General features: G+C 44.0%; 2 protein-coding genes and 1 long non-coding RNA gene across 3 annotated transcripts; 2 read left to right on the top strand and 1 right to left on the bottom strand.

The window, feature by feature from the left end:
- Nucleotides 1-216: 216 nt before the first annotated feature.
- LOC307022770 (general transcription factor II-I repeat domain-containing protein 2-like) lies at nt 217-1831 on the top strand (the record flags this gene model as incomplete). Its single annotated transcript, XM_079655663.1, has 2 exons — nt 217-307; nt 483-1831. 2 exons carry the CDS (start codon nt 217-219, stop codon nt 1829-1831), a joined length of 1440 nt encoding a protein of 479 aa, XP_079511789.1.
- A 4065-nt stretch (nt 1832-5896) lies between these two features.
- Nucleotides 5897-8538, bottom strand: LOC307021558 (E3 SUMO-protein ligase ZBED1-like). Its single transcript, XM_079653766.1, has 2 exons — nt 7109-8538; nt 5897-6915 (listed from the first exon to the last, which is right to left on the bottom strand). The coding sequence occupies exons 1-2, from the start codon at nt 8342-8344 to the stop codon at nt 6382-6384; spliced, it is 1770 nt and encodes a 589-aa protein (XP_079509892.1). The 5' UTR covers nt 8345-8538; the 3' UTR covers nt 5897-6381.
- A 10633-nt stretch (nt 8539-19171) lies between these two features.
- Nucleotides 19172-22576, top strand: LOC307022156. The gene is made up of 2 exons (XR_013803318.1): nt 19172-19247; nt 20056-22576. It is a non-coding gene; the product is annotated as an uncharacterized lncRNA (long non-coding RNA).
- The last annotated feature ends 4677 nt before the right edge of the window (nt 22577-27253 follow it).

The following is a 27253-nucleotide window of genomic DNA, read 5'->3' on the forward strand; positions in this document are numbered from 1 at the left end:
AAGGAGATTGAAAGCTAGCATAAACAAACGATGGCGAAAAAACAAAAAGTAGACAAAGATTATCGACATTTTCAGGAGAGGTGGGAAGCTGAATACCTGTTTTGTGAATTAAAACAAAAGCCAGTGTGTCTCGTATGTCAAGAGTCGCTGGCAGTGTTCAAAGAGTATAACATCCGCAGACACTTCGAAACGAAACATGGCGAGCAATATGCTAACATGTCCATGGAGCAGCGGCTGCAGAAAGCCAAAGACTTGAAACGCAACCTTCAACATCAGCAAAGCATGTTCACCCGCATCAGTAGTGAAAGTGAGGCTGCTACCAAGGCAAGTTTTATTATTGCAGAGGAAATCGCAAAGGCTAGCAAGCCGTTTAGCGAGGGAGAGTTTATTAAAGACTGCCTTGAAAAAGTGTGCAGCGTTGTATGCCCTGACAAGAAGCAGGCATTTTCAAACATCAGCCTGTCCCGTAATACTGTGGCTAGTGGTTGATGAACTGGCCTCCGATGTAGAGAGCCAGCTAAAAACAAAAGCCAAGGACTTTATTTCATATTCACTAGCTGTAGATGAGAGTACAGACAGGACGGACACAGCCCAGCTGTCCATATTCATCCGCGGGGTTGACAGTCAGCTGTCCGTCACTGAGGAACTTTTAGACGTGAAACCGATTCACGGGACAACAACGGGAAAGGATATTTTCACCCAAGTGGAGCAGAGCGTGAACAAGATGGAGCTACCCTGGAGTAAACTTGTTGGACTGACAACGGATGGTGCACCGGCGATGTGCGGGGAAGTTCGGGGTTTGGTCGGTTTGACCCGAAAGGCGATGGGGGACACAGGAGAAAACTTGGTAGTTTACCACTGCATCATCCACCAAGAAGCCCTCTGCGGTAAGGTGTTGGGCATGGAACATGTCATGACTGTTGTGACTAAAACTGTGAACTTTATTCGTGCACGGGGCTTGAATCATCGGCAGTTTAGGGCTCTTTTAGAGGAGGAGAACTCCGTGCAAGAGGATCTGCCCTATCACACAGAGGTGCGCTGGTTGAGTCGGGGGAAAGTGCTGAGGAGGTTTTACGACACCCGCACTGAGATCGCTCGTTTCATGGAAAGCAAACAGAGGCCCGTCCCCGAGCTTGAGGATGAAAAGTGGCTGGGCGACTTGGCGTTTATGTGTGACATTACTGAGCACCTCAATTCACTGAATGTGAAACTCCAGGGAAGAAAGCAGCTGATCACAGAGATGCGGGACTCCGTGAAGGCATTTGAACTGAAACTGCGTCTGTGGGAGGGGCAGATGCGTAGAGGTAATTTGACCCACTTTCCTACCTGTCAAACAATAAGCGCCACCGTCACCATTCCACTCCCGACCCAAGTGTATGCTGACAAACTGAACACACTCAAAGAGGAATTCAGCAGGAGGTTTGCTGATTTTGAATCACAGAAATTCAACATTGACCTGTTCGCAAATCCTTTTGCAATTGATGTCGACACTGCCCCTGAGCACCTGCAATTGGAACTCATTGAACTGCAATGTAACAGCGCTCTGAAGACCCAGTACCAGTCAGTCGGGGCTGCTGAGTTTGCACCTCTCCTCCCTGAATCTGTGCCAGAGTTGCGTCTTCATGCTGCACACATCATGTCCATGTTCGGGAGCACTTACTCGTGCGAACAGATGTTCTCTATAATGAACTTGAATAAGACATCCCACAGATCCCGGATCACTGACCAGCATCTGACGTCGGTATTGAAAGTGGCCACAGCAAAGGACATTAAGCCTAGAATAGATGAGATCATCTGTAAGAAAAGGTGCAGAGTGTCTGGTAAAAGTTAAACTACAATGCATTTCAGATAGGCCTTGTTGCACTGACTATTTTTGTGTTATCACAGAAAACATAAACATAAACTGAACCTACTGTAGGCTAGACTGCTAATGTAGTTTGTTTAATTGTGCACTTCTCTTTTTTTTAATTATTATTATCTTTAAAAACAGCATTGGTTTTGCACTTGATGCTATTGACAGCACTTTCATCTTATTTTGCTGATATAAAGAATTATCCACAAATATGAAGGGGGAACACACTATTTTTATTTTATTTAATCCACCTGCTAGCCTAGTTCTAAACATATTTGTTATGGTCCTGTCATCCATGTGCCCTCTCCTGGCAGGTTCTCGCCAGTCATGTGTTTGGTTTGATTGTGAATAAACACGCCAGTTTGGCTGCATTGACGTTATCTCTGAGTCATGTATATGAGTTGTAACCATAACAAGAATCACTGTAATGAATGTCATGGCCCCTGATTTTATTCACAACCGTCAGAATGGCCCTCAGTAAGTTTGAATTTGACACCCCTGCCTTAAAGGAACAGTACCTTGTAATTTGTCATACTACTTTTATTTATTGTATTTTTAAAGGGATTGGTCAATGTTATCATTGACCAATTTTAACGTGTATCCTTTAATGAAATCACTTTTGAATGAATTTATGCTTACTATGTTTTAATGTGGGTTACACTTTCAACCCACCAGCTTGTATGGTGTTGTCACTATCTGTAAACTTGTCACTCAGAGTAACCTACAGTTAATTTAGCTGCTGGAGAAGAAAGATCAGGGGGGGAGGGGGGGAGAGAGCTGTGGTTGATGGGCCATTAGTTGTGTAAATACACAGCTGAGAGCTGCCGTTTCATTCAGACTGTATAAAAAACGGTAACAACGGACTATTTTTCTTAGCGGATGCATGTCAAAATTTAAATCAATACATATAACTATTTTTTAAATCAATAAAAACATTTTCTAAATCCATAAAAGCATTTCAATTAATATTGGGAGTCATGTCGTTACTTTGTTGAGAATGTGGCCATGTAATAAGCGGGTTAATTTGCAGGGACTTGTTCCTTATCTGGAAAATAACACCCTTCATGCTGATCAAGATCCCTCCGCTACACGTCGGGATCCTGATCTGCCTCCATTAAAATATAAATATTTTTAGTGAATTACTGAGTTTAGGCACGTTAATAATGTTTTAATGAAGTTTAATACAGTATATTCATATGTGTCAGTGATTTCATGTAAATTCGGCGAACATAAACATAAATGATCGTGGTGAAGATGATGATTAAATTAGGATTAAAAATCGAGAGCCGGGCTGCATTTCCTCCTGTTCGTTTTTTTCGACTAAACAACATTATTTTTTAAATAACAACATGGTGATGTTTTGTAAATGATTACATGTTTCTTATTTAGCACAGAGTATGATATCCGTGACATATGGATCTTAACAAAGTTCCGCTGTACATCCAGCGTACTGTATCTGACTTTATTTCACATGAGCTCCTGTGTGGAACCCCACTGCACCCCCTGGTGGATCAATGATCCATTGCAGCTGGCTTCATTATAATTACATTTATCTATCAAGTCAAGCTGGAGGTTTTCCCTTGAGCGAGGGCAGATCACGTACCAATCACGGCCCTCGCGTTTCAAACTGTCTGAAATGAAGCGCTACCTCTGTAGATAGGCTGTATTTACACCATAAAGGTGCACAGCTGATATAAAGGGACACCTAGTGGTTAAAGCATGTTATTGAATGTCATTATTTGTATTATTAGATATTCATAGGATCCCTATAAAGTATATTCATTACTCGTTATTCTCTATTAATAGTTAATTAAAGACTGTATATAATGACTATTTTGCACATCTCTTTCAAGATTTTCTAAAGTTTATTGACATATCATATACACAAACGGTGTAGTTATGCAATTAATGAAAAACTTGGGTCGCAGGTTCCTCAATAGTGCATTACAAGACATCTATCAATATTTGTGCATACCTCCAGCAATGTTAACTATGTTGAAGCACTTATTTTAAGTGATATTATACATACTGTATGTATTATACTCTTATAAGATGTATGTAGATATTTCATCTCTGGCCTTGTCAGGTATTGAACAATCAATAAATAAAGAACACTGAATTATTAAATATAAAACACAGAATTTGTGGGATTATACTAAATGATTTACAAATAAACACCACTGCATATTTAAAACTGTTACACATGCTGATGTAACGCAAATGTTTCCAACTTGGGATCAATAAAGTATATCTTATCTGAACATGATCGATGGCTGCCATATTTACAAAATTTGCCTCTGAACCTTGACAAGTGCGTTTCAGGCTTATCAATTAACAACAGGAGGGGTCACAGACATAAGACCAGCTGTTAAATAAAGCTCTTCTGACCTTAGCTGGCATGTGGGTATATATCTTAATGCTGCCCATTATGGGTACAAGCAATTTTCACCCATTTATTAATTATATGTTTTAAATTTGAGTGTTTCCTATCCCCTAAACCTCCAGGGATGTACACAGTTTAATACTGGCAACTTCTTATTATGGGAAAAACGAAAACGTCTTTTGAAACTACAACTCCCGTGCCATAGATAGAGAACATGTTGGGAAACACAATAGCCAGCATGTGTAGTTCTGGGGACGGGGTGGGGGAGGGGGGGACAGGGTGGACCCGTTCAAATCCAGTTTTGGACAGTCTGCCGTGGTTCCATCCCATTTCAAGTGCTGTTCGACGCTCGGCGTAACCCTCGGAGCACACTCTCCAATCACAGAGCTTGAGGACTATCACAGGGTTTGTCAAGCGAAGCGGATAGAATACTTACTTCCGGGTGTAATATTCTCTAAAGCAAATTAGCTGCTCTGACCCTCGGTCCTGACGGACTCCAACTTGTGTTTATTAATCAAACAAATAAATAAACACAAGGATAATTATGTGTTATTGTTGAGTAAATGGAGAATTGCACACGGGAAAATAATGTATCTATGCCACAATTTTAGATGTGGATTTTGTTAAACTAATATGTTTGCGCTGTGGACCAACACTATACATTGACGGGGAAGGGGGTAGCAATAAAGATAACACCATTAAACAGTTACACAACATAACAGAAATAATATCGAAAGCAGCGTTCCTCGCAACCACCTTGGTAACAATGAAAACGTTGTAGTATGGACACAATTTCCTGAAGTAATCTTCGTAATAACTAGCAAACTAAAGATCATGTACATCCACTGCACACATAATCTGAAATAACAACTCATATTTCTCGCATCAGATGACATCAAAACGTATTTTAATGGCAAAACTAACTTTAAAATAGGCATTTTCCACCGAGAATAAAACGGAGTTCTGCCCATTTTTTTTTCTTCTGCAGGGAGAAATTTGAAGATCACGTGACATAGACACCAGCCATTGGAATGAATGGAATGTAGTTGGAGGTCAACCAATCACAGAGCTTGAGAACTAATCACGGGTCTTGTCAAACAGAGCACATGGTGTAGTCCTAAACGATAGCTGGGGATTCTGGGTAGTGTAGTGTCTTCTGCCATCCTTTACTCAGAAAAATATATATTTGTTTCTCCGAATCAAAGGGGAAAAATACAAAAGCATTGCACACAATTTAAACCAATCAATGTTGTGTAATTAACAAGGATAATCTGGTATTTTTTAGTCGATGAGTAGTGCAGATATCACTGTAAAATCAATCGACAGTAAGGGGAATAATTACTTCCGGGTGTACAATTCTCCGTTATCCAATGGGAATGGACGCTCACATTGCCTTTAAGGGCAGCCGACACAAACGAATGCCGTGCTTCCATGAGCGTCAAATCCCGCCGCAGATGGGAATACATTGCAATCAGTTGAAAGTAGGGATGCAAATTATCGATTAATTCATTAATCATTAGTTGATTGACCTTATCGATCGATTAACGATTAACTGATATAAACGGCTTTTTTCCTGAGAATGTACATTTCTCACTGTATCGATAGTGTCTTTAACATAAAAAGCTAAATATTGCTTATTTACTGAATAAAAATGCATGCTATATTGCACAATTGATGTTTTATTGTACCAGTTAGGATAATGTGCAGATAATGGCATTTATGTAGTTTAACAAAATAAATTAAGCACAGAAAATTCAAATACATAAAAAAATAATTGTGCACTGGCTCACCTGTCGCATGTGAAACATTAAGCAAAATAAAATTAATTTTAAATAGAAATCTAAACAATATGGGTAGGCCTAGCCTACACAATATTAAGCCTACACATTATAATCTGGTTAACTACATATGTAAAACTTGAAACATTAGCAGCAGCATTTATAATCCCCTTTGGTCTGAGAAAGGTAACAGTAAGATAACTAGCCCTGGAAACTTCAAATATATTCTGAACACAACTTAAATCATCCCTGAGGAAGGTGACAGTAACATTAGAGGGCGACCCTTAGAACAGTCAAATGAAGATATAGGCTACCTCTCCTGAAACAAAAACATTCCTGTCTCAATGTGTTTTGAATAGGCTCCTGACCTAGACCCCTCTATTTTTGTTCAAGAAAATAAGCATATTAACGTGGTCAGGAGTAAGTCGTGTGCGCAGCCTGTTTACAGTCAGGCCAGCTGCTGAGAATACACGTTCTGATGGGACAGACGTGCCCGGTATGCACAGATATCGTCGTGCCACATTTGCCAGCCTCGGAAATCTTCCTTCATTGACTTTCCACCATTCTGTGGGACTGGAATCAAGGAGTGGTGAGGCATCCTTCAGAAACATGTCCACTTCCTCTTTAATGTCATCGTTGCTGCTGGTGGTATAGTTTTCACCCAGTAGAAGAGTCATAGCAGAAGTGTGTCTCTGAAGTGTAGCTCCCTGGACTGGCACATCATCTCCAGTGGTGGCTTCATTTGTTGATGTGGAGTCCACATGTTCTTCCATAGCCAGTTCAAGCAGTTTGGTATTAGCTGAGATCCTGCTTGCTGGGCTTAGAAATCCCAGGTGCTTATGCCGTGGGTCCAGCATCGTTGCTATCATTGGTGTTGTTGATGTGAGGTCTTCAGACTCAACCTGTTAAAATTAAATAAAGGAGAAAGCTAGCATTAGAGTTTTATTTAATAAGGTTTGACATGACAAGGGTACAACTGCATAAAAACGCAGTTTACACTGTGACAATGTGTTGGTGATAAGTGATTCACCCCATAATCTGTTATATAGCTCAAATGTGATCGAAGAGTTTAATTAATTAATGGCCATAGCTTACCTTCATCCGTTCCCCCAACGAAGTGCGCACTTTAGATTTGAATTCCGCCACTCTGTTGCTGTCTCCATTTGCCATCTTGAGATGCGTGTTAATCAGACTAAATGTGATGGGGTACGTGTTGGATATGGATACCTCCGTCTCTGCTGACATTACAGTAGTTGCACATTGGAGAGCCTCTAGTGCTGGCGCTATGTCCTCCATAAGCTGCCAGAAGTCGTCTCTCAATTCCAGCGTCCTCGCATCTGAAAGCTTGGTCTCTGAACGGTCTGTTAGCACAGCACACACGGCCCATCGCTGTTCTACGAGTCTGCCAAACATCGCATGTACAGAGTTCCACCTGGTCTTACAGGACTGAATGAGCCGATGAGCTGGTAGCTGCATTTGTCTTTGTTTTGCTTCTAGCGCTTTCGTTGCTGGTGTGCTGTGATTGAAGTGCTTGACCAGCCTGCCAGCAGCTCCAATTACTCGGTTGACACCAGCAGCAGCGAATCCGTCATTGACGGCCAGATTTAAAGTATGAGCAAAGCAACACACTGATTTCCAACTGACTCGTGCGGGGTTGTTTGCTGAAACAATGTTCCGAGCGTTGTCGTGCACACAGGCTACTACACGGCCGGTGAGTCCCCATGACTCCACAGCCTGGTTCAGTTTGGCAGCTAAATTATCAGCTGTATGTCTCTCGGATAAGCTCTCCGTAAGAAGGACTGCCGACTTTACCTGCCAGTCGTTTTCAATATAGTGGCAAGTAATCGTGATGTAGCTTTCTGTAGTCAGTGCTGTCCAACAATCCGTCGTCAGAGCCACATTAGCCGCGGACAAACATGTTTTTAGCTTAGCCTTCTTAATTTCGTAGCGTGCTTCCAAGTTGGAAGTCACGGTCGCTCGCGAAGGGATGTTATATCCTGGCTCCATGAATTGTATCAGCTCCCGAAATCCCTCGGCCTCGGTGGTGCTAATTGGCATTATATCTCTTTCAATCATCCCGCAAATTCTCTGAGTAATGCCGTCTGCTTTTCTTTGGTCGCATACTCGCCTTCCCAGCACAGCAGCAATTGTAGGTTGTGAAGGCGACGGAATGGCTAACGTTACATGCAAGTTGTTCAGGTGGTATCTTAACGAACTTGTAGAGCTGTTGTATTTAAATGTAGCACCGCAAAGTTTGCATTGTGCGTCTTTTTCATCGTTAATTAATCTAAAATGCTCCCACACTCCACTCCGTTTTGACCGCCTCATCATTGTTTGTTTTAGTTTTTTTGCCGCTTCAAGTTTGTGACAGGTCTAGCTCTAGCGGCTCGCGAGAATCTCGGGTCACGTTCAAGTACGTCCTGTGGGAAACGGTCTTAGATTACAATGTTCAATTAGTCACAATTAATTTAATTTAATCGAGTAAATTCTTTTCGACAATTAATCGATAGTCGATTAACCGTTAACATCCCTAGTTGAAAGTGTTACGCCCCTGATAAAAGGGAAGAATTATGACAAGAGTCAAAGTTAGGTTTCATTCTCCGGTACTTTACTCGAGTCAGTCAACAAATGCAACACCTTTCAATAGCACATAAAACTTGGCTATTAACACTGTATTTCAATCATGAAACTTCTTAATTACCACAATATCATTGATAAGATTATATAATTGACAACATATTACATATAATTGTGTCCATACACAATACACAAGATGGCGGCAAATGCATGCTACGCAGTGTTTGTTCATGTAACCATGTAGACGTTACTACACACATTGTCGGCTATCACACACATCAGCCCAAGCTGATAAAACGTAATAATAACACACTCAATATTTCACACAACCACTTTAAAACACTCCTTACACATGTTATGTTATAGTTTGGCCCAATTTGTTATGGTTTTGTACTATCTACATACCTGATAAAAGGGAAGAATTTTGACAAGAGTCAAAGTTAGGTTTCATTCTCCGGTACTTTACTCGAGTGAGGAAAGTACCGCGAAACCCCCCAGATATGTGGGTGGAGACAAGAGCAATCTATCTCCGTCTCCCAGATCAAGGCCATCTAGTCGATCACAGTTTAACAGGTCACACGTCTCCAAAACCAACACAAACGCAGACAGAATACCTTCTCATCCTTTCCAAACATCCTACAATTAAACTGCATTAACAAAGGTCAAAGGTAACAGTTAAAATACTGTTAATGTTACAAAAACAATCTTTTACAAAAGCTATTTGCGTCCCTTTATGAAGCTGAAGGAGCCTAGGAGCATCACAACTGCACACCACGGGACCCTGACCAACCGTCGCTCCTGGACGTTTATGGAGTGAGAGTGTTTTGCCTACTCTGGTATGTTTCAGCCATAGGTTTCAGCACAAGGAGTGAGATGGGGTGGGTCTTAACGGAATACGCGAGAGAGAGAGAGAGAGAGAGAGAGAGAGAGCGAGAGAGAGAGAGAGAGAGAGAGAGAGAGAGAGGAGAGGGAGAGGGAGAGGGAGAGAGAGAGAGAGAGAGAGAGAGAGAGAGAGAGAGAGAGAGAGAGAGAGAGAGAGAGAGAGAGAGAGAGAGAGAAAGAGAGAAAGAGAGAGAAGTCATAACAAGTGGTACAGGACAGGTAGACGACGTGTTTTTTGGATTGAAAACGAGCCAAACGCGAAAACGCAGCAGCACTTCGATGCACTTCAACCAAAACCCAGGCAGTGAAGCGCATCATTTGTAAAGGCAAAATATCCTTTAAAGCAGGGTCAACAAATAATCTCCATCGCCACTTAAAAACACAGTAGCCTATCTAATTAAGAGTTGCGTGAATTTCATTCAAGGCAAGGCAACTTTATTGACATACAGAGGGTCAATTTAAAGTAGTTCATTAATAGTCGCTTTCACACCTAGTATTACTGACATGAATGACATGGATATGGCACCACCTTGTGTCATGTTTACAATGCAGATTATTGACATTAGGTCTGGCAATACAGTCAATCATTATCCCTGTGATTATTTCGCAGATAAACCTAGTAACCCCACCTCCTTTAAATAAAAAACGGCTCTTTTGAACGGCTCTTTGAAAGGAACGGAGCCATAACATCCGGCTCCCTTCAAAGAGCCATAATTCCCATCACTAGTCGGCACCACACAAAAAAGGCTCTTTTGTCGTGGTGCACACACGCATTTCTACAACGTCCCGCAGTGAGCTTTTATTCTATAAAACGTTTTTAAAATCTACTTTATAACTTGTAGTAACTCACAGGAGGCTTATTTTATTTTATTTGTATTCATAATCATTTTTATTTTTCGTCAGAATGTAAAAATTACATTAGTTACGAATTTTTGTTCTCAAAAAACTGTGCATTGTGTGTAATACAACTGTGATTTGTATTAAATTAGTTTTAAGGAAGGCCAGAGCTTCAGCCGTGTCAAATAGATTGTTCCCTTTAGTTAACGTTATTTAAAAGATAATGATCATGTCCCCTTTATTGTATTACGAGCGTCCATTCCCATTGGATAACGGAGAATTTTACACCCGGAAGTAAGTATTCTCCTTACTGTCGATTGATTTTACAGTGATATCTGCACTACCCATCAACTCAAAAACACCAGATTATCCTTGTTAATTACACAACATTGATTGGTTTAAATTGTGTACAATGCTTTTCCCCTTCGATTCGGAGAAACAAATATTTGTTCTGAGTTTTTGGATGGCAGAAGACACTACACTACCCAGAATCCTCAGCTATCGTTTGGGACTACACCATGTGCTGAGCTTGACAAACCCCGTGATCAGTCCTCAAGCTCTGTGATTGGTTGACCTCCAACTGCATTCCATAAGAAAAAAACGTTTCGTAAAAGATAAAATCATACTTTATTCAGCAGTGCTTGCTTTACTCTTTGAAAGTCATCACATGAATGCATTGTAATAAATTGTTTGGCTGCATTAAATATTACACATCTGTCATAGTTCTTTATTGATCTACAGCAGGGGTTTTCAAAGTGTGGGTAGGTGAGCCTCCCCTCAGAGAACATAAGAACAGCCGCGCCCCCCCTCCCAATTATTATTGCTGTTATTATTATTATTATTATTATTATTATTATTATTGTTGTTGTTGCTATAATGCAGGGGTATTCAATTGCATTTCAAATAGGTCCAGTAAGAGAAAATATAATTAAATGCTCTGTTTTCGCTGTCTACCTTTCGCCATTTGAAATTACTCCGACTGTTTCTCTCCTCTTGTCTCGTCTCTGTGTGTGTGTGTGTGTGTGTGTGTGTGTGTGTGTGTGTGTGTGTGTGTGTTTGAATCTATCGTGCTGACTGCACCGATTTGATTGGCTGAGTAGCGTCACCTCCTTAAAACATTAAACAATAACTTTTTTAAACCTTTTTATTTTTATGTTTTAAACATATTGTATACAACTCCCCCACTACTTGGACTATTCCTTGCACCCCTCTAGAATAAGCCCGAATGGTCTCAACCATATTGCATCAGTAACGTGCAGTTGTTATTATAACAAGATCACAAGGACACTGGTAGCGATCGGAAAATTGAGTGTTGTTCAGTTTGTGCGTTGTGGAACATGCGTGTCCGTGCATGAAAATATACCACACACCCAATTACAATTGCATGTTCAATTCACTACCCTGGAAGTTAATACAGTTGTTAAAGTTGGAACAGCCTGTGGACAGCCGTTCTTCCTTGCATGTCAGTCGCCGACACCTTCTTAAAGAGGACAGGCACATCTAGCTGCAGCACGACCCGTATATTTCCGCACGCCGTGTTCTCAAGACATATATTTTTTAACATTTTCAACATGGTGGATAAATCCTTATTTGCTCCCGGCAACACACTGAACGTCAACTTTGCCTCCTTATTACACTCGACCCTACTTTAGTGGGAACAATGAGTCTGCGTCTTTGATGCACACAGGAATAAACGCAGATCATTCTCTGGCTGCAGCCTTTACCGGTACTTGGTTTTGATCAAAGTCAATGCGGAAAACCTGCACTCACACAGGTAGGTGGAGGTGAAGGGAATGAGCACTTTTACAGCCTTTTTGGCGAGGTGGGGGAACTCGGTCTCCACAGACAGCCACAAGTGGGCAAGTGTCACTTTACTCGTCTTTTTCTCGTTCTTTTGTGTCCTCCCCTGAAGCTCTCTGGCGCCCCCCAGGGGAGGTGCGCCTCACACTTTGAAAACCGCTGATCTACAGAGATCGGGCATCAGAATAGACCGGCAACTATTCTTTTACCGTTCTGTTTTAATTTCACAATAAAGTTAGTAGTAATAATTTGTTTTGATATTATTGTTTTTTATTAACTACTAGACCGCTGGGTCATGTTAAGACCATCTTTTCTGTGTTGCTGTGGGGTTTTTCCATCGCTTTTATGTTACAAATATCAAAACAATAACAAAATATATCCGTCGTAAACTAAACCAGAAACAGCAATATATTTTATTTTGTTAACACTGTAAACTTGAAAGCTTTTTAACCCGCACCTCCTACTGGTTTAAGCACGTTATTACATATTTGGAGCAATTTTAGATGCAGATTTTGTTAAACTAATACGTTTGCGCTGTTGACCAACACTATAAATTGACAGGGAAGGGGGTAGCAATAAAGATAACACCATTAAACAGTTACACAACATAACATAAATAATATTGATAGCAGCGTCCCTAGCAACCACAATGAACAATGAAAACGTTGTATAGACACAATTTCCTGAAGTAATCTTCGTAATAACTAGCAAACTAAAGATCATGTACATCCACTGCACACATAATCTGAAATAACAACTCATATTTCTCGCATCAAATGACATCAAAACGCATTTTAATGGCCAAACTAACCTTAAAATAGGCATTTTCCACGAGAATAAAAACGAAGTTCGGCCATGTTATTTTTTTCTGCAGGGAGAAATTTGAAGATCACGTGACATAGACGCCAGCCATTGGAATGAATGGTGAAAAAAAAACGTAGGGATCTTACAATTTCAGAGGCGTTTTTGTAGAAATACTACGTCCCAAGTTGTGGACCAACGTAGTTATTACACGTTTTTTTTATGAAACTGGGTTGGACAATCAACTTTCCTGCAATGTTAACTATGTTGAGGCACTTATTTTAACCAATATTATATTTATTATATAAGATGTATGGATAGAATAAGAAATGTGCAGAATATGACAGTTTAATGGTGGAGGTACACACATATTGATAGATCTCTTGTTGAGGAACCTAAGACCCAAGTTTGTCATCATTGCATAACTACAGTTAGTTGTGGATATGATATTTCAATAAACTTTTGAAAATCTTGAAATCTTTAAAGGGATTTGCAAAATAGCCATTATATACAGTTTTTGATGAACAATTATAGAATAACGAGTAATGAATATGCTTTATAGGGATCTGCAGATAAATGTTTAGTCTTCTCAAGCACCAACTATCAAATATCTCTCCTGATTGTTGGCACTTGACAATCACCTTTTCCCTGAATTTTACTCAGGTGCAACTAAAGTCTGATTTAAGGGTTGTTTATATATCACATCATTAATCAAAATCTGTAAAGTCACTCAAATAAATGTAGTGGAGTAAAAATACCAGGTTAACTTAAAGAAAGCCCTCAGGATGATAAAAGACCCCATCATCCCAGCCACAAACTGTTCTGTCTGCTGCCGTCTGGCAGGCGGTACAGCAGCATCCGGACTAAAACCACCAGACAGGGACAGCTTCATCCCGCAGGCCAGAAGACTATTAAACACCTGAACTTTGAAACAACGTCCATAACATTCATCTGGCTGCTACTTAGCTGCTCTCCCCCCTGTGTGAGAGCTGTCGTGTCACGTCACGTCTGTCCCTCCGGTGCTAGAGCAACGCTGGCGTCTTGTCTGTTGACTGCCGCTTCTACCCCCGGACTGTTTCTGGATGTTTGTTTGTTTTGTCTACGGGTCTCTATGCTGGTTTTCGCCGATCCAAGGCTGCTCTTCACTCCGTTGTGCATCTCTCCAGCTCCGTTTCCATTCATAGGCTCCCTCACTACTGGACTGTATGCTACGTTAGCCATCAAAGCTAACAGCTGGCTCCACTCCGTCACCTTGATTACCCGGTCTGTATGCTACGTTAGCCACCGAAGCTAACAGCTGGCTCCCGTCACAATTGGACTACCTGATTACACCACTGGATTGTTTTTCCTGGCTCTGGGTGTGTTGATCGCTGCTCTGGACTCGGGTGAGTACGCTGTGTGTTTTGTGATGGTGATTGTGCCAACCTGGACCGACCTAGTTGTGCGCCGTACATCAACAACAACAACACTCACTCTGTCTGGCTGCCCAGCCGGCGTTCTTGCGGGGAGCCTCCACTCCCCACCAGCTCGTCTACTGTTGGGTAGCTAGGTCCAGACATGGTGCCGCAGGGACGGTCTGGGGTAACCAACACCACACGCATCACTCACTCCAACACCTGGTCCACTGCTGCTTTCACATATCTCACTGCCTACCAACTCCTAGCCAATCAGTTAATAACCACTGCAAATACACTACCTTGGCTACTCTCATCTGCTGCTACCTTTCATCTGCTGCTTGGACTATCTCTCCCGCTGCTTCAGCCTACTACACCACCAACCTCTCGCCCTCTCATCTACACTGCTGCTGACCTCCACAGCCTCAACAACAACCATCGTCTCCCTGCTGCTACTGCCACCGCAGCTAGCGCCGCTGGGATCCTCCGCCGACGCCGCTACATCCACCGGGGCGCTGGCCTCCCCCGCAACCGACACCTCCCTGACGGTTCACCCATCCCCTCACTCTGGACTATCCCCCACCCCCCCGCCATCCCCATCCACCGCACTGCCAACCTCAACAACCTTTGTACCCCCTCCCCTGCTCCACCATCCATCTCCCTCGCACTCCTGAACTGCCGCTCCCTCTCCAACAAATCACCTGTTATACATGAACTGCTACTGGACAATAACATTGATCTGCTTCTCCTCTGTGAAACATGGCAACAGCCCCTGGACTTCTACGCTCTCAACCAAGCCACTCCCTCCAACTACAGTTTCACTGCCAGACCCCGCCTCTCCGGGCGCGGGGGTGGTCTCGCTGTTCTCCACAAACAATCCCTACACATCACTGAACTGAACCTCAACCTCCCACCTATCTCATCCTTTGAACACCTTGCTTTCTCCCTCCCCAACTCTATCACTACTGTTCTAATCTACCGTCCCCGAAGCCACACCCCTCTTTCCTCTCTGAACTGTCTGAACTACTCACCATTGCATCCTCTCTATCTTCCCACCTCCTACTTACCGGCGACTTCAACATCCACATGGATCAGCCCAATGCCCCCCTGACATCTGACTTCCTCTCCCTCCTTGACTGCTTCCACCTCACCCAACACATTGACTTCCCCACCCATACCAAAGGCACATTCTGGACTTAGACTGCTCCTCCTTTCTACCATTATCTAACCCCCAGCCCCTCCCCTTCCCACTCTCTGATCATCTCTGCATCCTCTTCTCCGCCCCTCTACCCTCCCCCCACAACCCCAAAAAACGCACCATCTCCTACCGCAAATCAAGGCAGTCAACCCCCTCACGGCTCTCCCAGCTCATATCCTCTGCCTTCCGCCCGACTCTGCCCCTCTTCCCCTGACGACTATGCCACCACACTCAACTCAATTCTCTCTGACTCCCTCGACTCTCTGGCCCCCTGGAAAACCTCCTCTGTTTCATTCACCAACCCCGCCCCCTGGTACACCCCGGAACTCCGTACCATGAAACAGACCGGCCGTCAACTTGAAAGATTGTTCAAACGAACCCACCTCACCGTCCACGTCCGAAGCCTATAAAGTTCACATCTCCTCCTACCGTGATGCTCTCCAAGCCGCCAAATCTGCCCACTTCTCCACCCTCATCAACAGCACCAACCGGAACCCCCGCATCCTGTTTTCCACCATCAATAAATTGCTCCAGCCACCTGACATCAATCCACCCTCTCCCCTGACCTATGCAACTCCTTCCTCCTCGCCTTCAACAACAAAGTTTCACAAATCAACAGCTCCCTAACTGCCATGACCACTATCTCCTCCAACCCCCACGCCCCCCCTCCTCTCCCAGTCCACCCGCCCTTCCCTCCCCTCACTGCCTTCTCTCCTGTTGACTCCTCCCACATCCTAGCCATCATCACCTCATCCAAAACAACCACCTGCTTCTTGACCCCCTCCCTACGACCCTAACTAAGGCCTGCCTCCCTGTCCTCATCCCCCACCTCACCACCCTCTTCAACCAATCTCTATCCCTTGGTCTTGTTCCCTCCATCTACAAACTTGCCTCCATCACCCCCATCCTCAAAAAGCCCACCCTTGACCCAGCCAACCTCTCCAACTACCGCCCCATCTCCAACCTGCCATTCCTCTCCAAAACACTGGAGCGTATTGTCGCCACCCAGCTCCACACCCACCTCCAGTCCAACAACCTCTATGAACCCCTCCAGTCTGGTTTTCGCCCACTCCACAGCACTGAAACAGCCCTGGTCAAAGTAATCAACGATCTCCTCTCCTCTGCAGACTCCGGTGCCCTCAACATCCTGCTACTACTAGACCTCAGCGCAGCCTTTGACACTGTGAATCACTCAATCCTCCTACAAAGGCTGCGCCAACAGGTGTTGAGGGCTCCGCTCTCGACTGGCTCACCTCCTACCTCACCGACAGGCAACAATTCATCTCCCTCTCTGGCCACACATCCGCCCTCTCCCCAGTCACACAGGGGGTCCCCCAGGGCTCAGTCCTCGGCCCCCTCCTCTTCATCTGCTATCTTTTCCCCCTTGGTCACATTATTCGCAACCTCAACCTTGATTTCCACTGTTACGCCGATGACACCCAGATCTACATCACCACCAAATCCCCTCACAACCCTCCCCTCACCCATATCGAAACCTGCATCTCTTCAATAAAAACATGGCTGACTCACAATTTCCTTAAACTCAACAGTGATAAAACAGAGCTACTCATCATAGGCACCAGATCAACCCTCAATAAAACAGGACCCATTTCACTCACCATTGAGAATTCGACCATCACCCCCTCCCCCCTGGCACGCAATCTTGGCGTTATCCTGGACCCCACCCTCTCCTTTGACCCCCATGTCAGCTCCATCATCAAGATCTCCTACTTCCACCTCCGCCGCATTGCCAAAATCAAACACTACCCTCCCCCCCCGTGCTGCTGAATCCCTCATCCATGCCTTCATCACCTCCCGCCTCGACTATTTGCAACGCCCTCCTCACTGGCATCTCCTCCCATTCCCTCCATAGACTCCAAATGGTACAAAACTCTGCTGCCCGCCTCCTCACCCACACCGGACCCGTGAACACATCACTCCCGTTCTCCGCTCTCTTCACTGGCTCCCCATCAAACAACGCATCATCTTCAAAACACTACCTCCTCACCTATAAAGCCCTTCACCACCTAGCCCCCCCCTACCTCTCTGACCTCCTCATCCCCTACAACCCCCCCCGAGCCCTCCGATCCTCCTCCACTCTCTCCCTCACAGTACCACCATCAAGACTCAAAACATTTGGCAACAGAGCATTCTCCAGATCAGCACCCCGCCTCTGGAACTCCCTCCCCCAATCTGTCCGCCACTCTCCCACACTGTCTACCTTCAAAACCCAGCTGAAAACATACCTCTTCTCCCAAGCCTTCAACTTACCCTACCCCCCAACCCACTGACTTCACTCACACCCCACGCTGTATCTCTTATTCACCCCACGCTGCATCTCTTATTCATACATTCATCAACTTTTTCTTTCCTCTTTTCCATTATGTTGTCTTTTGCTCGTTGTCCTATGCTTGCTCCCCCCCTGTGTTGTCCTTTGCCTGTTCATGTAATGTTCATGTTCAATTTTCTTGTCCAATATGTTGTCTTCTGCCTGTTCACCCCCTTTCTGTACTTTTAATTTTTTTTTGTAAGCGACTTTGGGTTATTGAAAAGCGCTATATAAATAAAAGTTATTATTATTATTATTATTATTAGAAATTATTTGTATAATATATCATATTCCAATCACTTGTATATAGACTCTGATGGCACTATTTTACTTTTACTATTTTACTTTTTGAATTTAATTGCACTGTATTTTCTGTGTATCTGTTTTATTGTGTTGCACTGTTGGAGGAGCCTGTGACCTAAGGGGGGGGGGGGTAGGACACGTTCGAGTCTTGATTTGGATAGTGTGCCCGATGGGTTTCCTTCCATTTCAAAGTGCTGTTTGATGCGTGTAAACTTTGCGCACTGCCACTCCAACATCCAATTACAGAGCTTGAGAACTAATCACGGGGCTTGTCAAACAGAGCACATGGTGTAGTCCTAAACGATAGCTGGGGATTCTGGGTAGTGTAGTGTCTTCTGCCATTCTTTACTCCGAAAAAAAACATTTGTTTCTCCGAATCAAAGTGGAAAAATACAAAAGCATTGCACACAATTTAAACCAATCAATGTTGTGTAATTAACAAGGATAATCTGGTGTTTTTTAGTCGATGAGTAGTGCAGATATCACTGTAAAATCAATCGACAGTAAGGGGAATACTTACTTCCGGATGTACAATTCTCCGTTATCCAATGGGAATGGATGCTCACATTGCCTTTAAGGGCAGCTATGAAGGTAGATGTGGTGCAAAATGTGAGAGCGTGTAAAACCTGATGTGAGCACATGCAGAAAATAAATCTGAGTTTGTGTGCATACATTTACACTTACACTATAAAATATCCACGTAACTGTGAACCAAATTTGAAGTCACAGAAGAAAAAAAAAAGTTTTGTAGCTTGTAGAAAAAAAATGAACTTAGTTATGAAATGTTCACTTGCAGAAAAATACATATTTTTAAAATATATTTTCCATTACAACTGCAACTTGGTTATTACAACCTCTCAAATCAGTCATTACAACTTGACGAATCTGCTCTGTGGCAGTATAAATCGACGAATCTGCAGTCTTGACTTTTGCTACACTTCTTGTGATAAATGTGTCGCAAAAGTAATTTTCCCCTGTAGATGTGGGGGGAGGGAGGGGGGTTGGAGCGAAGGGGCAGAGCTATCAGAATGACGAGGCTCGACTGAGGGGCTAACAGTTCGTGTCGCTACCAGTCCGCTGAAATGGCAACAAGACATGACATGGCTGACAACGGTAAGTTTTGCCCATTACTTGCCCAGTATTACTTAAATATTATTATTGTGATTGAGGATTAAATCTGCTTTGAAGACCACCGTTTTATATCGTGCAGTTTAGCGGCAAAATAACATCAGTTAGCCAGCTAACGCTAGCTTTGTTGAGTTTATGCTAGCTAAACAAGTAGTGGTTGTAGTCTACAGCAGTAATTAATATATTACTGCTTTGGCACAAACGGTTGATAACTGTTTATGAAAATAAGACCAATTGAACTGTACTGAAACAATGACAAGTTTTATAATTGTCTTGGGCTCCTGCTGTGTTTTTAAAGCCTTTGTAAATTATCCATGCTATTTTCTATTTAGAACGAAGACTTCAGAATCTTAAAATCCCTTGACGTTTGTATGCAATTGTGCTAAATTCAACTCTGGAATCAAGCAAATATTAATATGTTTGCATGACATTAGTTATTTATATTTTGCCATCACTTAATTATATGTTTAATACATTTAAGTCAAGCTAAGGTACATGTGATGTTAGCTAGTTAGTGCTCTTACCTGTGAGGCCTCCTCCAAACAGCATAATAACCAGACTATATCATTAAAACTAAGTACCAGTTCTAGATCCTTGACTTTAGACAAACAATTCAAGAGACAACATTTATTTAAAGACCAATCTTTATTTGAAGGTGCCTCTTAACCTGGGATATTAGTTATACAGTAATAGTATTAACAATCTAAAAAAAACTGAGTCACTCAACAGTCAACTTTATATTTCTTATTGTCTCAAGCATTTATTATTTTCCTTTTCCCCCCCTCATATTCAGTGTGGACGGATTGAGACAGCGTGGTGTCCAGAGAGCTGCAGAGATTTCAGGGAGAAACCTCCATGTGATGAACGGATTGAGACAGCGTGGTGTCCAGAGAGCTGCAGAGACTTCAGGGAGAAACCTCCGTGTGATGAATGGATTGAGACAGCGTGGTGTCCAGAGAGCTGCAGAGACTTCAGAGAGAAACCTCCGTGTGATGGACGTCCTGTCTGTTGGTTTGGAGAGGAATGAGGGTCTTTCCTCTGCGAGGAGGACCAGGCCTGATGGAGGGGAGCCCATGCTGGGCTTAGCTGATACAAACTACACAGCTACACTGTAAAAGGTTTGGCTGTCAAATTACAGTAAATTACTGGCTACTAGTTGCATGGATTTCACAGTAATTTACTGTAGATATACAGTAAATTAGAATAAAAGTACAACTAAATACTGTGACTTTACAGTTGCCATGCCCATGGAATTACTGTGATATAGCAGTACAGAGCTGTGGTATTATGGTAACTTGCTGTACATAAATTACAGTAATTACCTGTATTTTCACACTATTACTGTAGAAGTAATGCAACACATTAGCCAGTAATTTACTGTAAATATACAAATGTAAATAATATGATAATATATTGTACATTTGACTAGTTAACTTTGATTTTACCATAACTACACAATTCAATCAGCTCAATCAACAAAGAAAAAGCCAATTTTAAAGTGGACCTATCATGCTATTTTTGAATAATATATTGTAGGACCATACCTATATAAGGCATATTTATACTTTTTATTTTTCAAAATACCAAACAGATCATGCATTTTATCCATTCCTCATTTTGCTCAATTTAACACTGCCTTTCATGCTCGGTTTCAGTGAGAACAGCACCATCTGGTGGCCTGAAATTTGTACTACAGCGTCTCCAGCGCTTTCGAACGGCAATGTCCGTGGCTGTCTCCTCCTGATTGATGGAGTTGGCCCAATAGCCGTAGCGCAACTTCTGTGACGACATAAAAGTGTTCAAATCTGGATCAGTCTGTATCAGATCCGTTGCAGCCCCTTTTTTAGAGATTTGGATATGGAGGAAAATAAAGAGGGTTGTGTTTTCTGACACTTGGTGAGTTCCCTGGAACACCGGGGACACATATTCAAGTATAAAAGACGTACAAAAGTGCATTTTGCATGATAGGTCCCCATTTTGCATGATAGGTCCCCTTTAAGTTTTTATTACTCCATTGTACAGTACATTTCACAGTGTCTTGGACATGTTGTTACGGCCCCAACCTCTACTCCGCGGTAGTGGCTCGTGCTGAGACCCGCAACATGGAAGAATACACGCAATAACTGCTACTTGGTAACGAGCATTTATTGATAATCAGCCGTTTGCTCACACAAGCGAAACGGGAAACAAAAAGAGGTCTGGAGGACTGGCCAAAAGGAAAAAACAGGAGGGAACCCGAGCCAGCCACACCACGGACCGTAGGACCCAGAGCTCCCCCCCCTAACCAGAAATCAAATATAAACCCATATGGGAAACAAAAAAAGACGCAAAAACTGGACTACCAGGTCCTCCAGGCTAAACATAAACACAAAAATATCTTCTACAGCTCAAAATGGCAAAGAGGTATTCTAAGGAGAGTGTCTCCCGGCGTTAGGATAGGCGAGACATCCTTCTCCTCCAGCTTCTCAGTCTTTATATATACACGGCTGAGTGGAATTTGGAACACCTAGGCAGAGGCGGAGCCAGGGGTAGACCAGGTGCACCTGGGCAGAGGCGGAGCCAGGGGCAGACCAGGGGCAGACCAGGTGCACCTGGGCAGCAGGGAGACAGAAAAGAAAACAAGGAGGGGAGCACTTAACACATGTCTACACAGACATCCACTCGAAGTCAACACTTTTTCTGAAGAATGTGCTGACATGGGGGTTTAAATTGCCTTTCGTGCCCGTCTCAGGATTAATGGAAGCACCTGTAAACAATAAGCCAAGACAATAATTTAAATTTTACATAGATTTATATGCTGCATCGTTTATTTGAAGGCAGATGCAGCGGTCCCCCTTTCAATTTAAGTAAAACCTGCACCAAAGAAAGAAATTAGTATTTAAAGCAAGCAAGAGCGATAAAAGCAAGAAAATCACGTAATTTGTTGTGTTATCACAGAGGATGGTCTGAATACAGTATTTTACTGTGAAATAATACAGTAACATGTTGTGAAATCCTGGGAATCATTTATCCTGTACATTCACAGTAATTAACTGCGCCTGTATTGATTTCACTGTGAAATAAAAAATTCCAGTATTATTACATTACAGGTAAAGACTGTAAAGTGGTAAAACAGTAATTTATTGTAAAATATTACAGCTAAATATTGTGAAATCATGGTAATATTTTACAGTGTAGTCTGTCACTTTATTTGACTAAATGTGTTTACTTATACATTTAATAGGTTTACACCTTCTGTCCATATGTGCTTTTTATTTAAAACATTTTTGATTAACTTTTGGTTCACATTTCAATAAATTGTATTTGTATTTGCACTCCTTTCGTCCGTTATTCTTACTGAAAATGTTAGATTCCACTTTCACATCTGACTGAATATTGGCCCCATTTATTTGTGATGTTGCAAACTCTGCGGTACAAGTGATGTGAAGTTCATAAAGTGAGGCAAATAGAAATAATCAGCTGATGGAGTGTAGATGTGGAAATAAATGCATCCCATCAGCTGACTATGTTTTTCGCCACACTTTATAAGCCTGACTATAACCACCCTTCTCTGAGGTGCAAGCAGCGTCACAAACAAATGATGGTCCTGATAGACTACAGAAATATTCGGTGTGCAGATCTTTGTTTTCACAATAAAAGTAGTTTCTTAGTGAATGTCCTGTACTGGTCTTAAAATCTCATAACATCAGCTTTTAATGTTCCTCTTGGATGTTCTTCTTGACCCTCAGAGAAGGAGAAAATGTTGTGTCTTTCAGGCATGTCCTTTCCTAACAAAAATGACAAGAAACATAAAACATTTTACTACAGAACAAGTGTATTATTTATGAAAGAGGTGTGTTTGTGTGTTTAGGGGCTGTAGATATAATTATTTTTTAATTGTAATTAGATTATGAATGAACAGTATGAAATTCATCAACATTGAAATATATTTTATTTTCAAAATAATATTTAACTGTTATCAAAACTTAGTGCAACTGTAGAAGCTTGTTCTGTTGTCTCACTGAAAGAATAACTTTTACCACGTTTTTAAAGACAATATTAAGAGATAAATAGTAGCAATTCTCACTATGTGTTAAATAGCTTTGCCTTCAATACATTCAATTAGAAAGCTGACAAAATAATATTGCTTGTTAAAATAAATGTAACCTTTTGCATGGAAAAAAACCTCAACTTCACTGATGTGTAGGTAATCTAGTATTTAGTATTGGTTAATGGAATATGCATCAGTGTTTTAAAGTCCTCCATCCATCCATCTTCTCCCGCTTATCCGTGGTCGGGTCGCGGAGGTAGCAGTTCCAGCAGAGAGCCCCAAACTTTATTTTCCCTGGCCACATCAACCAGCTCTGACTGGGGGATTCCAAGGCGCTCCCAGGCCAGCGAAGAGATATAATCCCTCCACCTGGTTCTAGGTCTACCCCTTAGTCTCTTCCCAGCTGGACATGCCTGGAACACCTCCCTAGGGAGGCGCCCAGGTGGCATCCTAACTAGGTGCCTGAACCACCTCAACTGGCTCCTTTCGACGCGAAGGAGGAGCGGTTCAACTCCGAGTCCCTCCCGGATGACCGAACTTCTCACCTTATCCCTAAGGGAGACACCAGCCACCCTGCGGAGAAAACCCATCTCGGCCGCTTGTACCCGCGATCTCGTTCTTTCGGTCATGACCCGTCCTTCATGACCATAGGTAAAGGGTAGGAACGAAAATGGCGCGGTAGACAGAGAGCTTTGCCTTCTGGCTCAGCTCCCTTTTCGTTACAACGGTGCGGTAAAGCGACTGCAGTACCGCTCCCGCTGCTCCGATTCTCCGACCCATCTCACGCTCCATTGTTCCCTCACTCGAGAACAAGACCCCGAGATACTTGAACTCCTTCACTTGGGGTAAGGACTCATTCCCTACTTGGAGTGGACAGTCCATCGGTTTCCTGCTGAGAACCATGGCCTCAGATTTGGAGGTGCTGATCCTCATCCCAGCCGCTTCACACTCGGTTGCGAACCGATCCAGTGAGTGCTGAAGGTTGCAGACCGATGAAGCCATCAGAACCACATCATCTGCAAAAAGCACTGGTGCAATCCTTAGTCCACCGAACTGCAGACCCCCTCCCCCACGACTACGTCTCGAAATCCGATCCATGTATATTACAAATAGGATTGGTGACAAAGCGCAGCCCTGGCGGAGCCCAACCCTCACCTGAAATGGGTCCGACTTAATGCCGAGGACCAGGAAACAGCTCTCGCTTTGGGAGTACAGAGATTGGATGGCCCTGAGTAGAGACCCCCTCACCCCATACTCCCGCAGCACCTCCCACAGTGACTCCCTGGGAACCCGGTCATACGCCTTCTCCAAGTCTACAAAACACATGTAGACTGGATAAGCGTACTCCCAGGCCCCCTCCAGGATCCTTGCGAGAGTAAAAAGCTGATCCGTCGTTCCACGACCAGGACGGAATCCGCATTGTTCCTCCTCAATCGTAGGTTCGACAGTCGGCTTGACCCTCCTTTCGAGTACCTTAGAGTAAACTTTCCCGGGGAGGCTGAGTAATGTGATGCCTCTGTAATTGGCACACACCCTCTGACCCCCCTTTTTAAAAAGGGGAACCACCACCCCGGTCTGCCACTCCTTCGGTACTGTGTCAACCATGACAGTCCCTCAACACCCAGAGCCTTCAGCATTTCTGGGTGGATCTCATCCACCCCCGGGGCTTTGCCACTGTGAAGTTGTTTGACGACCTCAGTGACCTCCCCCCACGAGATTGGTGTCGATCCCCCGTCATACTCCAGCTCTGCCTCTAACATAGAGGGCGGAATTGTCGGGTTGAGGAGTTCCTCAAAGTGCTCCTTCCAACGCCCTAACACTCCATCAGTTGAGGTCAACAACGTACCATCCTTACTGTACACAGCTTGGATGGTTCCCTGCTTCCCCCTCCTGAGGTGGGGGAAACAGAACAGTTTTCCAGAACAACTTTGGTGCCGCCCGAAAGTCCTTTTCCATGTCTTCTCCGAACTTCTCCCACACCCGCTGCTTTGCCTCGGCCACGGCTGGAGCTGCTGCCCTTCGGGCCTGTCGGTACCTTACAACTGCCTCGGGAGTCCCCCGGGATAACAAATCCCTGAAGGCCTCCTTCTTCAGTCGGACGGCTTCCCTGACCACCGGTGTCCACCAGGAGGTTCGAGGGTTACAGCCCCTTGAGGCACCTAGGACCTTGAGACCACAGCTCCCCGCCGCGGCTTCGGCAATAGAGGCTTTGAACACCGACCACTCTGGTTCAATGTCCCCAACCTCCACAGGAATGCCCGAAAAGCTCCGCCGGAGGTGTGAGTTGAAGGCCTCCTGAACTTGGACCTCCTCCAGACGTTCCCAGTTCACCCGAATTACACGTTTGGGCTTACCAGGTCTATCCAGAGGCTTCCCCCGCCACTCGACCCAACTCACCACCAGATGGTGATCAGTTGACAACTCTGCCCCTCTCTTTACCCGAGTGTCCAAAACATACGGCCTCAGGTCCGATGATACGATAACGAAATTGATCATGGACCTTCTGCCTAGGGTGCTTTGGTACCACGTACACTTATGAGCATCCTTATGTTCGAACATGGTGTTTGTTATGGCCAATCCATGACTAGCACAGAAGTCCAGTAACAAACCACCACTCCGGTTCAGATCAGGGGGGCCGTTCCTCCAAATCACTCCCCTCCAAGTGTCTCCATCATTGCCCACATGTGCGTTGAAGCTAGATTAAAGAGTCCCCTTCAGGAGCCCCATACAGGACTCTTTCCAAGGTCTCCAAGAAGGCTGTATACTCTGAACTGCTGTTGGGTGCATAAGCAAACACAACAGTCAGAGTTTTCCCCCCCATAACACGCAGGCGTAGGGAGGCGACCCTTTCGTCCACTGGGGTAGACTCCAACAACAAAGCACCCAACCGGGGACTTGTGAGTATCCCCACACCCACCCGGCGCCTCACACCTTGAGCAACTCCGGAGAAGAATAGAGTCCAACCCCTATCCAGAAGTAAGGTTCCAGAGCCGACGCTGTGCGTAGAGGTGAGCCCAACCAGATCCAACTGGTAACGCTCCACCTCCCGCACAAGCTCCGACTCCTTCTCCCCCAGAGAGGTGACGTTCCACGTCCCCAAAGCCAGCTTCTGTCGCCCGGGTCTGGTCCGTCGAGACCCTCTGCCTTCACTGCCACCCTTCTGGCAGCGCACCCGACCCCATCGCTGTTTCCCGTAGGTGGTGGGCCCACGGGACGGAGAAGCGGAGGTGTTGCCCACGTCGCCTTTTCGGGCTGTGCCCGGCCGGGCTCCGTGGCAAGCCCGGCCACCAGACGCTCGCCGACGAGTCCTCCTTCTGGGCCTGGCTCCAGAAGGGGACCCCGGGCTTCCTCCGGGCCGGGTATCCTCACTTCGTGTGTAGTCTTTCATGAGGTCCTGTATTAAAGTCAATACTTCATTTATTTAAACCAATATATTTCTTGATTCTTTGTACAGTATGAAAAAATTGTATTTGTACCTGTGCTGAAGTTCACTGCTGTGAGGAGTCCAGTTCTGTCTTTCACTCTCTGGTCCAGCCTGCCTGCATCACCTGGACACCTTAAACCACATGTGTCAATAACAAGGCCCGCGGGCCAAACATGGCCCTCTGCAATATTGAACCTGGCCCTCCTGTCAATCCTGGTCATCAATTTAATGTGGCCCGCGAGCTTGTGTCTGTGACAATGCAACGCTGAAACACAAGAGGGCGCTGTCGCACGTCTCACTACGTCAGTAACGGCCGAGTAACCTTCTCTGAAGGTACGCTTTGCAAAGGAGATTGAAAGCTAGCATAAACAAACGATGGCGAAAAAACAAAAAGTAGACAAAGATTATCAACATTTTCAGGAGAGGTGGGAAGCTGAATACCTGTTTTGTGAATTAAAACAAAAGCCAGTGTGTCTCGTATGTCAAGAGTCGCTGGCAGTGTTCAAAGAGTATAACATCCGCAGACACTTCGAAACG

Source organism: Notothenia rossii (assembly GCF_949606895.1).
Source record: "Notothenia rossii genome assembly, chromosome: 10".
NCBI lineage: Eukaryota > Metazoa > Chordata > Actinopteri > Perciformes > Nototheniidae > Notothenia > Notothenia rossii.

Excerpts from the sequence above, each read along its gene's own strand:
- LOC307021558 (XM_079653766.1), bottom strand. The coding sequence starts at position 8,344 with ATGATGAGGCGGTCAAAACGGAGTGGAGTGTGGGAGCATTTTAGATTA. Across the intron at positions 6,916-7,108 it reads CGTTGGGGGAACGGATGAAG|GTTGAGTCTGAAGACCTCAC; the intron begins GTAAGCTATGGC and ends TAATTTTAACAG.